At 40.1% G+C, this 17,850-nt stretch overlaps 1 protein-coding gene across 2 annotated transcripts in view; it reads left to right on the forward strand.

Annotated features, from left to right (window-relative positions):
* The window catches only part of KIF19 (kinesin family member 19), a 347,663-nt gene that overhangs the window by 279,810 nt on the left and 50,003 nt on the right, over positions 1–17,850 (forward strand). For both annotated transcript variants that reach the window (XM_086930997.1, XM_086930998.1), the window contains exon 11: positions 15,844–16,018. In XM_086930997.1, coding sequence (XP_086787123.1) covers positions 15,844–16,018 — 175 coding nt within the window. The remainder of the gene's footprint in view (positions 1–15,843; positions 16,019–17,850) is intronic.

Consider the following 17,850-nt stretch of genomic DNA (forward strand, 5'->3'; position numbering starts at 1 on the left):
GACAACCTTCTGAATGACCTCCAGCAGATAGTTAATGGTCGCCTTGCAAGGCTTGCATCCATATTGATCCCCCAGTCTAGCCTGTGACATTTGGTACTGTGACCGTACAATGATCCAGGATGGGATGCGTTTGGACGTGTGTGCCATCTCTAACACTATCTAATGGTTCCGATCATTCTTATTTTTTCTGAACACAAAGCTCATTCCTTTGTACTCTGGTGAACATTTTCTGCTCAGTTCCCCCGAAGAGTGTCCCTTCTCTTACTTAATACCGATGGGGCAACATCATTGTTCTCTTTAATCAAATATTTTTGAGAGGATTGCAATTCATAAATAATATTCAAATTTATATGGTCACCTACAATATTGTTCAATCTTATGTACAAGTTCATAGAAGAGTGTTTGAACAAAATATATGTTTTAACATACCAAGAGGCAGAAATATTGGAATTTAAATGTCGTAAAAGACAAGCATCATTGACAAGCATATCATTTTTTGAGATAAGTGATATAGTTGTATACCACCGCCCATATAAATATGGCAATAACCGCCTTTGACGTAGCCATGACTAGTTCCACCCCACTCGGAATGGTTATGTTAGATGAGGAGAAAGCATTTGATCGGGTGGGGTGAGTTTACCTATGGGCGGTGATGACTTCATATGACTTTCAGGGCCAATATCTAAGATGGATACAGTCGTTATATGACAACCCCACTGCAAAAATTAGCTATGCAGGTATGATATCCTCCAATTTTTCAATAGCTAGGGGCACTCGGCAAGGGAGTCCCTTGTCACCCCTGCTGTTTGCACTCTCCTTGGAACCATTTTTAAATGCACTACAGACCCAACCTAACATTATTCCTTACAAATACGGTTCTAATATTCTTAAAATAACCGCGTACGCGGATGATATTGCAATCTTCACCACTGATGTGGCAAAAGCTCTTCCGGGGATAACAAAGGAAGCTAATAGGTTTGGGGCTATGTCAGGATATAAATTAAATTTAAATAAAACACAGGTTATATTGAATTATAAACCCTCGGTTCCGGTCCAAGGCATATGTAGGACTGCCATATATCTGGGAGTAAAAGTATCTTTGAATATAAAAGAAATAATCACATTCAATTATGACCCTTTATTAAAAGAAGTAGCACTTTCATTGAAAAAATGGCATAAGATCCCATTGAGTTTAAGTGGACGGATCAACTTAATTAAAATGAAAGTACTACCAAAATTTCTCTATCTATTCAGATCAATTCCACTACGCGTTAGTAACCTTTTAAAAAAAAAATTAGATGGGATATGTAGCAGTTACATCTGGGGATACAAAAAAGCTCCTAGGTCGATCCTTTTGTTGAAGTTACCAATTGAAAAGGGAGGGTGACATTTTTCTGATTTTAAACTATATTTTTTTGCAACCTTTTTTGTTCGTCTTCGTAGCTTACTTAAAGCTAATGATTCTCTTTACTTTTTCAAGTTTATGTTGGGCACAGATTGTAACCAGTTTTTGGCAAGGGTTAACGACCCTAACTATTTTAAACGGGTCAAGTTCAAGACTGCTAGGGAGATCGTTAGAATATGGAATTTGATTTTGAGTATTAGTAAAACTTTGTTTTTTCATTCAAGATTACAGATTTGGGGAAATCCGGGACTTCCCGGAATCTTTAATGATGGGGCGGAGGCTAGCTGGTCTAGCTGTGGGATTAATACTTTAGGAGATTTCTATGGCCAAGAAGGATTTTTAGAGTTTGCAACGCTTAAACTTCTTTATAAACTGAATGACTCCATGCGGTTTAAATACATGCAAATCCGGGATTATTTAGTACATAAAATAAAGGTGTACGAAGTCTTTGACTCAGAGATTCAGACTTTATTCCGATAAGACTAAATCACTAATCAGCGAGAGTTATAAATGTCTTAATCAACAAAAAACTAATGATTGTATAAAACTCGCTATAAAATGGACTCCCAGATTAGGTACTAATATAACATCTAACTAAATATCTGCCTTTTTTGTAGTATTATTCATGTGGTTTTGTCTTCTAGTTTAAGACTACAATCATATAGAACTTTATGTTCTCTGTATTATACCCCGCAAACAATTTCAAGGTGGTCATCAAACAGTCTAGCAAATGACCGCTCTAAGTGCCCCAAATGTGACCTTGTACCGGCTGACTTAGAACACATGCTCTTCTCATGCCTCGTATTATCTGACTTTTGGACCGGAATTGAAAATATTCTTAATCAGAAGGAGATTATTTTTTCCCCTTTTACAGTTTCACGATTCTATTAGATATACCTTCATCAAACTGCTTACATAAAGATCTAATCACTATTTTATTTGCATGTGCTAGACTGACTATTGCAAGGGCTTGGATTTCTTTGAAGCCTCCGCATATTATGGAATGGTGGACACTTGTTAACGAAATTCATACCATGGAACTAGCATTAGCTAAAGTAAGGGGATTACGAGCTATGAAGAAATGGGAAAAAATTTGGGGAACGTTCATATAATTTAGAATTTTACCCTTTGCCCTCTATGTGTTTAATTGGTTATGATGTCTAACTAGGTCAAGTCTATAACTGCATTGAGTTTAATATGTTAAACAATAATGTCTTGTGTTTTTGTATATTCCTTAATTGTTAATTGTTATGTAATATACATCTGTATGGATCTGTATGGAATGGCGTATATTGAATTGCTTAATTGAATGTTTAGACTGAACATACTTTATTTTTCATCTCGTGCTGTCAATAAAATAATTAAATAAAAAATAAAAATAGTTGTAAATAATATTGATGCTTTTTTGATCAGTTTAAAAAGATTTTTCTTTTATTATTTTAATGGGTATTAGTTGATATATTTGTATTACTTAAATACTAAAATATACAGTGTCATTTTAAGTGATTTAGATTTTCTTTTACATTTATAGTTTTGTAGTGAATTGTTGGGTTTGTAGGGGAATAGGTTGGGAAGTAAATTAGGTAATAAATAATTCAAAATAAATTCATTAATAAAATGTATTTACATATATGAATGATATTTATTATGTACCTTTCGTAATACCAATCTATTTTCATTATATGTTATTTGCTGTCTGCTAGGTTTGTAGGGGTATTGCGTGGGAATCTCATTAAGTAATAATTAATTAACAATTAATTATTGAGTATTACTTATTTACTTGATTTTTAATTTTGAAAAATATGTCATAATTACTTGTTTTACTTATATTTTAGTTCCCGGATGCCAAAATATGTCATAATTACTTGTTTTACTTATATTTTAGTTCCCGGATGCTAGGTTTGTAGGAGTATAGGGTGGGAATTTAATGAAGTAATATTTAATTAATTATTCAGTATTCATTGCTAATTCATTATTTAATGTATTTTAAATATGTTAGTTATGGTATAATTATATTTTGGGTGCGGGCAGCTAAGTTTGCAGGGCTACAGGATGAGAAGGTAATACAATATATTTAAATAACAATGATTTATTAATTGATAATTTTTTATTGACTAGTAATTATGTAAATTAATTATTTTGTTTTCGTTTTTAAATACGTAAATATATAAATATATATATATATATATTTATATACTTTATGCAAATATGTTTTTATTAGGAGTTTAACATGTTTTCTCCGTTCATGGCGTTACTCAAACATGTAATGTGTTTGAAGCCAAGTATTTGCACTACTCTTAATTAGACTGCAATAAGAATAGTAAAATTAACCGTTTTGCAGTTCAACACTTTCCTTACTGTTGTGCTGTTTGGAGTGGGAGTAGTACATTTTACCCCTCCAAAGTCCAACACTTTTCCTACTGTTGTGCTGACTAGTGTGGGAATAGGACATTTTACCCCTCGAAAGGTCAACACTTTCCCTCCTGTTGCACATTTTGGAGTGGGAATAGTCAGTTTTACTCCTCTGAAATATAATGTTTTCCCTCCTTTTGCCCTGTTTGGAGTGAGAATGGTACATTCAATCCTCCAAAACCAAACACATTCCCTACTATTGCGCAGACTGGAGTGCCAAAAGTAAATTTCACTGCTCCAAAGTTCAATGTGTTCCCTACTTTTGCACTGTTTGGAGTGGGAACAGTAAATGTAACCTCTCCAAAGTCCAACACTTTCTCTAATATTGTGTAAACTGGAGTGGGAATAGTAAATATTCCCTCCCTCCAAAGTCCAACACTTTCCCTACTGTTGCTTAGACTGGAGTGGGAATAGTACATTTCAGTCCTCCGAAGTGAGTTTAGATTTACTGAATGTGTTTTGGGGATTTTTCATTTTTTAATATTTTATTTATTGTTTACTTTATTTTTTTAAATTAAATTGTTTCTATATGTTTTATTGTGTATTTTTAATCAATCAATCAAACATTTGTAGAGCACACTACTCACCCGTTAAGGTCTCAAGGCGTTGAGTGGGGGTGGGGGGGAGCTGCTACTGTTCGAACAACTAGGTCTTGAGAAGTCTCCTAAAGGTCAGAAGGTCCTGGGTCTGTTGCAGGTGGGTGGGGAGGGTGTTCCAGTCTTTGCAGCGAGGTGGGAGAAGGATCTGCCGTCGGTGGTCATTCGGTGGATGCGTGGAATGGTGGCGTGGGCGAGGTCACCGAAGCGAAGCTGGCAGTTCGGAGTGTAGAAGGTGAGTTGTTTGTTGAGGTATGCTGGCCCGGCGTTGTGGAGTGCTTTATGATCATGGGTGAGGAGCTTGAAGGCGATCCTCTTGTTGACGGGGAGCCAGTGCAGGTCCCTCAGGTGGGCAGTGATGTGGCTGTGGCAGGGGATGTCGAGGATGAGGCGTGCTGAGGCATTCTGAATGCTTTGGAGTCTCTTCTGGAGTTTGGCCATGGTTCCCGCGTAGAGGTTTGTTGGTATAGTCCTGCCTGCTGGTGACAAGGGTCTGGGTGACCATCCCTCTCGTTCCAGTGGGGATCCATCTGTAGATCTTGCAAAGCATACAGAGGGTGTTGAAGCAGGAGGACGAGACGGCGTTGACTTGTTGGGTCATTGACAGTGATAAGTCCAGGATGAACCCCAGGTTGCGTGCATGGTTGGTGGGTGTCGACGCAGCTCCCAGCAAGGCCGGCCACAAGGAGTTGTTTCAGGCGGAGGGGGTGGAGCTGAGGATGAGGACCTCTGTCTTGTCCGAGTTAAATTTCAGGTGAATGTTCTTCATCCATTCGGTGACGGCCGCCATTCCTTCGTGGAAGTTGGTTTTGGCAGTGGCAGGGTCTTTGGTGAGGGAGATTTTCAACTGGGTGTCGTTGGCGTATGAGATGATGTTGAGGTTGTGCGATCAGGCAATGTTGGCGAGCGGTGTCATGTAGACGTTGAAGAGGGTCGGGCTGAGGGATGATCCTTGGGGTACGTGCAGGTGATCCTGGTGGCTTCGGATTGGAATGGAGGGAGGCGGACTCTCAGGGTTCTGCCGGTGAGGAAGGAGGTGATTCAATCTAGGGCTTTGTCGCAGATCCCAGCATTGTGGAGGTGTATGCATAGGGTGTGGTGGCAGACGGTGTCGAAAGCTGCTGAGAGGTCAAGGAGGATGGGGGCTGTGGTTTCGCCGTTGCCCAGCAGGGTCCTGATGTCGTCGGTGGCGACGATGAGGGCGGTTTCGGAGCTGTGGTTGCTGTGGAATCCGGACTGGGTGAGTCCACGGTGTTGTTTTCTTTGAGGAAACCGGTCAGTTGCCTGTTGACGATCTTCTCGATGACTTTCACCGGGAATTGGAGCAGGGAGGTGGGTCAAATTCTTGAGGTCCTTTGGGTCTGCCTTGGGTTTCGTGAGTAGGACATTGATCTCTGCGTGTTTCCAGTTTTTTGGGAAGGTGGCGGTCTCCAATGAGCTGTCGAAGATCTTTCAGAGTTCAGGTGCGATGAGCTCGCTTTGTTAAAGATGTGGTGGGAGCAGAGGTCTGACGGTGAGCTGGAGTGGATGGTGTTCATGGTTTTGATGGTGTCTTCGTTGTTGACATGATTCCAGGAGATCAGGAAGCTGGTATGACTGGGGGGCGGTGAGTCTAAGGTGTCGGCGGCTGTCAGGGGGGTCTGAGTGTTGAAGCTGTTGTGGATGTCTATGATCTTGCGGTGGAAGAAGGTGGCTAGCGAGTCGCAGAGGTCTTGTGACAGCTGGATGTCGTTGGAGCTGGAGCTGGGGTTGGTGAGTTCCTTCACGATGTTGAAGAGCTCTTTGCTGTTGTGTGCGTTGTTGTCGATGCGTTCCTTGAGGAATTCCTTTTGGCGGTTCGAATGAGTTGGTGGAGCCTGCGGCTGGCGTTCTTGAGGGCTGTGGGGTTGTCCGGTGTTTGCTTGTGGCGCTATTGCTTCTCAAGTCTTCGGTAGGTCTGCTTGGAAGTCTGGAGGTCGGAGGTGAACCAGATATCTTTGTTTATATATATATATATATATATATATATATATATATATATATATATATATATATATATATATATATCGATAACGCCATTCATCACCAGTTCCTTAAAGAATAACGAGAGTGAGCCCAGAATACGTGCAAGTTCATCGGTGATTTATTTTTCAATTACACCAGCCATCCGTCATAACGCGTTTCACCTCTCAAACGAGGCTTGATCACATGACGTAAGTTGAAACAAAAGAGGGTCTTAAATACTTTCCAATGTGGGCGCGGCATGTCATATTCATTTAAAGTGACCAATGCATGGATTTCTTGTCAAGTTAAAACAAAAACAGAATTGTGGGCCTGTGCCCAATGCCTTCAATTCCATATGTCATCGCTTGTTCAATTTCATACAGGTAGGTTAATTCCCACTTTATGTACACAATTAATTATTTCTGTAAATGACTTTAAAATATCAATCATCAACAACTCATTCATAATTAACTATCTATATATACACTATTATCCAAAAATATTCATTATATCTACATCACAAATATAAAAAATATCAAAAATATATATATGTGAAAAAATATATACATATATATAAATATATATCTCTCTCTATATATACATCATACCAATATTTACATATATACATATTAAAATTAGTCATGTATACATATCTTTTGGGAATACACTATATATCTGTACAGTCATGTTTGACTCAGATTTAGTAATCCACTGGTTGGTATGATTCTTGCTGGAAAAATGTGCAAAAGTTGTTTTTGTTACATTTCAGAGATATGCCTATATTGTCAATATAATATTATTAAAAGCAAGGACCCTCAAAAGCAGCTGTGAAATGTATCTAATACAAAAAATAATATAAAGTGCTCGTGCTACATACTTAATTCAAACAAGGAAAATAGTTTCATTTTAAAAGAAAAGTTGTTTCACAGGGAAGATGGAAGTCGTGGAAACCAGAATAATTAGACAAACCCTATGGCTATTTCAAATGCTGTAATAAGATAGATCTCATATGTCAGCCGGGGTATGCTTAACATCACTAACCAGGAAATGGCCAAGAGCGACTGCCAATCCCCAACAGAGGAAAAGAGAAACATCGCAAGGTCTAAAGTGAGATAAGATGAAATCTAATAAAAGAGCCAAATGTGGACACAGGTAGTTTGATAGACAACAAGAAAGTCCTATTCAACATAACATGTTGGCAGGGTCTCACAGTTCTTTTAAACAGGTATATAAATCCTCCTGGTCATTAAGTCCAGCCGGACTTTTACTATTCATTTCCAGGATATACCTTGTTTCTAGGAGACAGAGCTTTCCTTCCCTATCAACCCCCCGTTTCAAAGGCAGAATCATATCCACTAAATAGTACTGAAGGCCACTAGGGTCACTGTTATGCATGGCTTCAACCGGGTACGATTGGTCCTTGCTGGTTATGGCTCTGATATGCTGGAGAATGCGTTTATGTGCCAAAGGTTGTGTGCTGCCCACATAATTCAGGCCACATGGGCACTGCAGAACATAAACAACAAACTCCATTTTGCACGTCAGTCTTTTGGTGATGGGTATGGGACACTCTCTAAAAGGACTTGTGTAGTGGGTTTTATTCACTCCATATTTACAAGCTTTACAAAAAGCACATTTTCTGAAACCTTTGCTCAGGGCCTCCCACGTCCCTGATATGGTCGTCTCTAGGTTATTGCTAACCAGGGCATTTTCCATCGATGGGGATTTGCGAAAGGTGATCTCAGGTCTAATTGAGACATCACCCCCAATTATTGGGTCCCCCTTTATCAGGTTCCAGTTTTTCAAAAAAATCTTTTTAATGTCCAAGTGCTGTTGACAGAATGGGACTATGACCCTAGAATTTACATGCAGGCTATCTGGGCTGGTTGTGGGTTCCTTGGCCTTAGCTCTTGTTTTCTTTATTGCTATGTCAAGGATACTCTCTTTGTATCCCCTTTCCAGGAAGCGCTTTTTGCTTTCCTGTTGGGCTATTTCACAATCAACATCCGTGCTACAAATTCTCCTCAATCTCAGCATCTCCCCATAGGGGATGCTGTTAATCAAGTGGCGCGGATGTTGACTTGCGGCGTGGAGAACCGTTTTGCCTGCAGTTGTTTTTCTGTGTAATCTAGTCTCCAGCTTGTGATTCTTGATGAAAATCTGAATGTCCAAAAAATTAACAGTAACATCATCTATATGAGAAGTAAACTGCAAATTCAACGAATTCATATTTAACAGTTTAACAAATTCTTCTGCATCAGATTTTGAGCCATTCCAAACCAGAAAGAGGTCATCAATATATCTTAGATACATTATGACATGTGTTCTCATAGTGTCACCATGCAAGCCCATTAGGACCCGCTCCTCCCACAGCCTCATATGCAGGCATGCAAAACTGGGGGAGAAGCAGGCCCCCATTGCGACCCCTCTCAACTGTTGGTAAATCTGTCCATTAAAGATGAAATAATTCTGTTCTAGGCAGAGTTTCAACATGTCTAAAATCATACGATTATGGCTAGAACAGTTATCCGGACGTTTGGACAAGTAGTACTCAGCTGCCTTTGTACCGTCACGATGCCTTATAGATGTATATAGGGCAGTGACATCCGATGTCATCAAGATGTAATTGTCATTCCATTCAAGATTGTTAAGCTTGCAAATGAAGTCTGTTGTATCCTTTACATAGGACGGAAGTGTTAATACCCATTCTTTTAGAAAGAAATCAATATATTTAAAAATGTTTTCAGTTGAACTGTTTATTGCCGATAATATGGGTCTCCCGGGTGGTGAGGATAGGTTTTTATGGACCTTCGGCAATAGATATAAAGTGGGTATCACCGGACAGTCTTTTTTGAGAAACTTAAATTCGTCATTGGAAATGAGGCCTGCACTCCTCCATGCCATTAGTTTAGAATTCTGCTCTGACCAAGCTGTCTTGATTGCGATAAGATTGCTTTTCTTGTAACAATCTAGATCGCTAAGTTGGGATTCTGCTTCCTTCACATAATCGTCACGATGCCACAGGACGATATTTCCTCCCTTATCTGCCTGTTTTACAATGACGTTTTTGTCAGCCTTAAGTTTTTTGATCAGGTTGTTATAGCAATGGTTCTGTCTACTCAGAATAGCATGTTTCTTGTTTGTAGCTGTGTACAGTTTCTTCAAATCCTTGATGACAGAGTCCTGATAAAGATCTATACTATCATGGGTCATAATGGGCAGGAAAGTCGATTTCTTTTTGAAGGAAGTAAGTCTTGGAATGCTGCTCACATCGTTACCTGTTTGCTGGGGTTGTGTCTCAAGCTGACCCTCCTGTTGTAAGCTCCATAGTTCATTGAGTGTTATATCCACTCCAGTTGAGTGCAATGTAGGGCTAACTGCATCCAAGTTGTCACGTTCTTTATATGGATGCAAGCGATGATATTTGCTCAATTTTAATTTCCTGACAAAGCGGAAGGTATCCATTCTGAGATTTGCATAGTTCATGTTGTTTGGGGGACAATAAGATAGTCCCAAACTCAGAATTTGCTTTTCTTTCGCGCTTAAAATAATGTCAGTCAAGTTTACAATTGTTGTTGTTGTGCTGAGGTTGAAGCTTGAGTTTGGAATCTGTTCCAATTTCCCCTCTTTCCTCAATTGCCCCTCTTTCCTCCGGCCGTATTTCCTCTTGTGGCATTTCCGGCGCTGGAGGCGTTTGATGTTGGCCCTTTGTTGTTTTGTTGGGGGTTTACCTTCGATTTTGATCTCAATGTGTCTCTACGGCTCTCGCAGAGGCAGTTTACCTCTTGTGCCGGAGATAGTTTGGTAAACCCCTCTTGCAAGTTTTTTCTCCTTTGTTCATTGTCAGAGTCGCTTTCCGCCGCTGAACTCAGGTCCGTGGATGAGGCTGATGCGGTAGCACCCTGCCTAGTCCTTGGATTATTTTTGCCCACTTGCGCTTTAATATTGTCAAAGCGGCGTGCAAAAGTGAAAATCTGACCATGGAGATAGTCGAGTCTGTCTCGTTCAAATTTAAAGGCTTTCCTTTTTTTGATTATATCTTCCTCCTTTGCGAGCCTTATCATCATTTCCTCTTGTAGCTTGGTGGTTTGTTCCGTGATACCTATTGCTGTCAGTTCAGCTTCAACAGCTTCTATCTCAGTCTGTAATTTCGTTCTATCGCTGTCCGCATATTTGGCTAGAATCGCCATTAGGCGTGCGGAGTACTCCAAATTCGTCTCCGCCCATTCAGCTAGCATGGCCGGGTCCGGATTTTCGTAGCTCGGAGCCAAAGTGCTCCTGAGACCTCGTGGGACACGCTTGACCGCTAGATATTGGGATAGGGATTTATGTTCCCACCACTTGGACTGTTCACGTTTCATTAACTTCTCCAATTTGCGAAACGTTTCCCTTATGCTGGGGCTGCCAGCCACTCCCGCTTCACCTCCTGGTACGGGTGTTATCATTGACCCCTCTGGATTTTCCACAAACATGTGGCCCGCAACTTCCTCTCTGCGTTTCAACACGTCGGCGGACATGTCGGCTAGTTGTGGTGATTTATATGTGGCTCACACCGAAGAAACAAACAGTCAACGCGCTTTTTAAATTACGCAGCGCTTGCCGTTTGACACTCTCTCCTCTGCGATTTGCATTCGCTGTCTACCTGGACTCGGCTATCGGCAGTTTTCCCACAACTTGTCAGGTCGGCTGCGACTCCTTTCGCTCAGATAGGTACGTGTGCTCTTCTCACAGGGGCTCGGGCAGCTTCCTCCTACCAGAGTACAGTTTCCAATTCCGGGTCACGGAATTCCAGCTTCCTGCTGCAGCACGCCCAAGACACGAGAGGGGCTTTCACTCGTACCACGAACGCTCCTTGGTACAATTAGATAACGAAAACGCCATTCATCACCAGTTCCTTAAAGAATAACGAGCGTGAGCCCAGAATACGTGCAAGTTCATCAGTGATTTATTTTTCAATTACACCAGCCATCCGTCATAACGCGTTTCACCTCTCAAACGAGGCTTGATCACATGACGTAAGTTGAAACAAAAGAGGGTCTTAAATACTTTCCAATATGGGCGCCGCATGTCATATTCATTTAAAGTGACCAATGCATGGATTTCTTGTCAAGTTAAAACAAAAACAGAATTGTGTATATATATATATTCACTGAAAAAAACAGGTTACATGGACATTACAGATGGATTCAGATTGTACACACACAAACCTATAGTTATATCAATTAACTATAACTTGTGCCCCCGCCATCCACTGTTTTTGTCATCAATAATTTCTCTGCAAATGTTGCAGTGATATTATCAATGCTGGTAAAGGCTGTAAATGTGGCAAAAGACTTTGTCCCTTTCTAGCTCGGTGTGGATGACACTATGCTATTTTATTTATTTATTTAGTTTATAGAGCGCAACAGATACCCAAAAAGGGCTTCCCGGCGCTAGACAGAAATTTGAACTGGAAGGACAGAAAGGTTTTAAATGGGAAACCAAAAGCGCTCACTGGTTGAAAAGCCAGGTTTTGATGGCTTTGCGAAAGTGTAGGTACCTACTTTCAAGACGGAGAGATTGGGGAAGGGAATTCCAGATCTTTGGGCCTAGGTAGGAAAAAGATCTACCTCCCATCCTAGCCCAACGTATTTTAGGGACGCAGAAGAGACCTTGGGAGGCGGATCTCAAGTCTCGGGCAGGCATGTAGGTATGCGCAAGGGTCAGAAGGTATTTGGGAGCATTGCCCCACTTTATCTTGTGCATGAGGCTGAGAGTCTTAAATTTAACCCTGTTGTCAATTCTTAGCCAGTGAAGTGCCTTTAAGTGACTGGACATACGGTCTCTCCTGTTACATTTACAGAGCAGCCTAGCTGCCGCGTTCTGTACCAGTTGGAGACGCCTTGTGACTGCCTGGGATGCCCCCAAATAGAGGACATTCCCATAGTCCAGGCGGGAGGTGATTGACAACTGTCTTTTGGGTGTCTCCAGGGAGCATCCATATAATTTTTTTGAGCCATCTCAAGATCGTAAAACAGGTGGCTGAGAGAACGTTCACCTGGGGCTCCATGGTTAGGTCTCTGTCAATGATAAAGACCAGATTGCGGACCTGGTACGATGGAGTTGGCAGGGGGCCCATTTCAAGTGGCCAGTGTCTGGGGTTCCAGAGGTTCTGGTCGGGACCTACTATCAGAACCTCAGTTTTACTGCCATTGAGTTTGAGTATATTTTTGTTCATCCAGGATGAAATATTCCTAAGGCCAGTCTGAAGGCGTGAAGGGGTATCTTGGTTCACATCAGATAGGGAGAATATAATTTGGGAGTTTGCTAATCCTATGCTTAAAAACCTTGCTAGAAAAACATATAAAGTGAGCAGATTTAGAGTGTCACTGGTGTTGTAGGATGCTCTCTCTAAATTGGCGAACTACCAAGAGTTCTCTGCTTCTTTTTTTGCATAATTTATGTGCCACCCTAAGCCTGAAAGTGTATTGTTTTAATATATATTGAAAAACGTATTATAAGCTAAAATAAATATATTTATTATGTTTCACTATAAATATATATAATTACAACAATACAAACATATATGTGTTTTATTTTTATATAAATATATATATAGGATTAAATATTAGTGTATTATTTAATTTACTTTTTTTTAAATGTATATATTAAAATATTTCAGTAGCAAACAATTATTAAACAACTGCCCTTTACTTAATCAATATTTAGGACTTAACAAGCGACTTTTGATCATTAGTGAACAAACCAAAATATATTTTTTTTTATTATGTATATTCATTATTGTATAAAAATAGTTTTTATCTCTTTTCTTACAGTTTTTTTATATTAGTTGTACGATCAATAGTCATTACATGAATTCCATATAATTACATAACAAATACATAAGTGAAAAAATCAAAACAGACATAAATTTCGGTCGATGGAAAACTGAGGTAGGCAATGCGGTGGAATAGAACACTACGCCCGTTTCGGCCTGTGGCCTTCGTCAGGTGACCGTCATTCGTGAGTTACAAACATGACAATGTGCAATGTGCAACGAAAATTTTGAGAATATTGATATACGAATTGTTTTTAAGACTCTTATTTTATCATGGTTGACGTCTTCCAATCAAACCATTCGACTATGGATTTGAATGTATTTTTAGTCTGAAGGACGACTCTTTTTTTTGGTTTTCTTTGTCCAAATGGAATCGATGGATTTCAATTAGGTTAGTTCTAGATGGTATTCAGGCACGGAACAGGGCGAGTACTGAGCTTGTATGCCATATGTTCAGCCGAACATATATTAGATAGACTATATGGCTGTATCGTAGAGGATCGATATGTCTATTTCAAATCACCATCTATGTCAGTTCAATGGGTACAGTTTTTTATTTTAGATTCTGCAAAATAGAGGTTAGGACCATCCGATTTCTTTATTCTATGTTTCTTCAATTCGATATGGCCCCGCGTAACGACGATAATCCTTTCTGCACCCAGATGGTGCAGAAAGGATTATCGTCGTGACAAATGTATGTCTGTTTTGATTTTTTCACTTATGTATTTGTTATGTAATTATATGGAATTCATGTAATAGACTATTGATTGTACAACTAATATAAAAAAACTGTAAGAAAAGAGATAAAAACTATTTTTATACAATAATGAATATATATAATAAACAAAAAATAAACAAAAATATTTTGGTTTGTTCACTAATGATCAAAAGTCGCTTGTTAAGTCCTAAATATTGATTAAGTAAAGGGCAGTTGTTTAATAATTGTTTGCTACTGAGAGTTTTGCTCTCCTTTTCCCCAGTTGTCCATTGTTCCCTACGACTAGCAAACTTAGTACATGTAGGGGTCCCCTGTCTTTCAAAAATTATATTAAAATATTTTACATTCACTACTTTAAACTCTTTATATTTAGAAATCGATATTTATGTCTGTTTTTGGACAATATTAGCATCAAAGATATTTTTTCAGATATTTTTGTGCTTACTATTATAACTAGATGGACACCATAATGTGGTAAACAGTACTAAGGCACAATATTTTTGTCAACGATATTGTTTACCACATTATTGTGTCAGTGATCCCACAGAAGTCTAAAGTGCATTCACCGATAATTGCTTCAGCCTAAATCTACTAAAACGGAAGTGGTGGCAAATGCAACATAAATTATTTACACTGCTTTGAAAACAACAGAATTTCTTCCTGAGTTCCATATCAAACACAAAGCATTAGAATAACACAAGTTAGCCTTGTTATAAGTTCAGATCAGATAGTAAATTAAATAATTCTAGGGAAAGTCCCTCTTTGAAAAAAATTTAACTTTTCTGATACTTATTGCCATCCTAGTTACAACAGTAACCTAGCATTCATTTTCCAGTCTGTTTTTAAAAAAAATAGCTCCACAGTTGTCATCTGGACCCTGCATTCTAGAAACTGTTTCATTTTGTACACTCTACTGTAAGTCTATTAGTCACTAACTTAATGGCGGGAGCCTTTCAAAGTCTTGGTCTGTGGTCTTGCTGAATCCCAGGCAGAGGCCTGGTTTGTCTACCCATGAACTTAGAACTCAAGATAAGGCATTCCTAAGTTTTCACATTAACAAACATCTGCAAAGTGACCTACTGTTCATTAGTTCGTATCCCATAAATATGCTTTGTTTGAAAAAGGTTGACCCAAACCCACCAGATCATATATATTGTTGTTTCATGAGAAGGGTGAACAAGCTGCCCACGGCACACTATAAAAGGATTGTGCAACGCTCACCAAAAACACGATTCAGCAATCTGTCTAGACCGTGAGGAATCTCGTCTCCTCTACCACAGGGCTGGGAAGGTCTGTGTCAATTATGTGATCCATATTTCTTGACACCACATGCCATAGGTTTAGTGGATTCAAATAAACACTTTCTCAAAAAACAATGTAAAGACGTCCATGATGATACTTCCCAAATTTGTGCTGCGCGACTTCCTGTCTTTCATGTCAATAACTCTCTAATTTGACGAAAGTGAGAATACACAGTTGGCATCCCACCTGCAGTTTTTTCCTGCATGCACATCAGCTTGCTATTGCATATTTTAACTTATTTTGCCGTCTACCTACAGAAAACCATTGCCAGGTTTATTTCACTGAGAATTTGCTTCAAGTGCCTACCGGTATGACACAATTATTGAAAATAGAAAGAGTTATTTTTTCAAATTGTTATTATCAAAGGGCTTCCTACAGAAAATATCTTTTATCGACTTGCTTTGGCGGCACAGCTTTGCAAGTGCATAGAATAACTTTTATTGTAATATTCCAGAATTTATTGAAAAAAGAAAAGTGTGTTGAAAGAAAGTAGGGGCAAAGTGCGCGCTATTAAATTAAAGTTTCTTTGAAAGTATTTCTGTTCATTTCATCCTGTGACCATAGAGGTATATATTGAAATGTGTTGCCATCGTTTCTTTGTTGGTTACAGCTGAAGTTCAGCTCCATCACTCTCCATATGAGCGACAAGAGATAGACCAGTTGCGGGAGCAGCTGATCGGGGCATTTCGGGAGCAGATGGAGATTCGACGGAGCATGATGGAGCTCGAGAACAATCACATGGAGATACAGATGGACGTCTCCCGACACTTGCTCATCATCGCTGAGTAGGTATCTGGGCAGTGGGCAAGCATAGGGGCGTGCCAATTGAGCTGACAGCTAGTAAAAGATGAACGTGAGAGACTCTGAAGTCAGACCTTGGAGAAGGCAAACGAAAGTCCCAGGGTTAGATTTAGACTCTGAGAATTTTCAACTCCAGCAACAGAAGATAACATCCATAGGCTCATTGGGGCATATTCTCAAGCCCCTATCGCCATGGGAACGTCACTTTTTCTGACGTTCCCGTGGGGTAGGGTCAGCGCCTTATTCTCAAGGCAGCGTTAACCCATTTAACGTGGCTTTAAGCCACGTTAAATGGCTTAACGCTGCCTTAAGAATAAGGCCCCTTTCACGCTAAACTTAGCGTTGAAGGGGCGTGCAGTGGGTGTTGCGGTGGGCGTTCCACTGCAACACCCATTGTGATCGATGCTTCCACCTATCATCAAGGACGGCGATAATAGGTGGCAACGCTGAACTTAAGACCAGAAAACTCCTGGTCTTAAGTTGGCGAAATGGGGAGAAATGCTTTATTCCTTCTCGTTTTTGCTTTTTCCATGTGTGCTGCCTTGTGCTACACACATGGAAAAAGCAAAATGCCATGGTTTGTTCATGTACAGGAAGGTGTCCCTTCCTGTACATGAACATTGTTTCAAAAATGCCGTTTTGTAACTTTGATGTGTGCTGCTTCCTGCAGCACACATCAAAGTTACAAAATGGTATTTTAGGATTGTTTATGTGCAGGAAGTGGCACCTTCCTGTACATAAACAACCCTACACTGTACACAGACACCCTTGCACTCTGGTGCCTGGATGTCTGCGTTGGCGCTAAGTCGTGAAACTTAGCGCCATCGCAGGGGGAAACGCCAGGCTGCACCACATTCTTGAGAATAGGGTACAGCCTCGCATTTCCGAAGTGGCGGTGGGAGGCGTTAAGCCAAGGAGGCTAACGCCTCTCCCCGCCACTTCTTCGAGCATATTCCCACTTGACTTTGAAAGTTGCTAGGTTTGGAGCTAACAAAGCTATCCCTGCACTGAGAGATGCCAGGTATGCTAATAGCACAGCGACCCTCATGAACCACTGTTGACTGTGAGTCTGAGAGCACATCTAAGATGTAGGAATATAATAAGAACTAAAAATAATGTGAATTGCCGATAGACAAGGAGCTGCAAATTGTAAGACTAGATGCCAAAAATTGAAGTAGTGTCTACATATTTTGAATACCTCTAGGAATACTCATGCTATGGCTGAACCCAGTAGTACACTCGGATTAACATATGACAGCAAATCCTAGGACTTGAGGTCCCAGACTCTTAAAATAGTAATCAGGAATGGATGTTGTCACAGGGTTCCTGAGATTTGGTTGCCTTTAGAGTTCTAAGCTCTAAATGCATTCTCACATATGGAGATTGGGTTGTAAATCCTATGACCTGTAGCCAGGATCTGAGAGGGCCATGGCATGGTGGCAAGACAAACAAGCATTGAAAATGCAATAGGTCTTGCCTTTGATTAAGTTAAAGCTATTTGCTTTGCTAATGGTATTGTATAGCAAAGCAAATGGCTTTAACTTAATGAAAGGCAATACCTATTGCATTTGGTGCTGCTAGTGTGATTGTTTCCTTTGCAATGAGACATGTCTGCGGTTCGGGCTGAGAGAGTTCCCATCCAGAGAGACCTGCCCATGTGCAGAGACCTGTGCACCAGTGAAGCACGAGTGTACAAACTTCCTTGGAATAAGTTATACTGCAACACTACCAGCACAAGAAAACGCTGCATGGCACAGCATGGAGCCAGCCTAAATTACTTATATTCAGGGCCTATCGAATTATGCGGCAGGGCATG

This window comes from Lissotriton vulgaris, chromosome 7 (genome assembly GCF_964263255.1).
Source record: "Lissotriton vulgaris chromosome 7, aLisVul1.2, whole genome shotgun sequence".
Taxonomy (NCBI): domain Eukaryota; kingdom Metazoa; phylum Chordata; class Amphibia; order Caudata; family Salamandridae; genus Lissotriton; species Lissotriton vulgaris.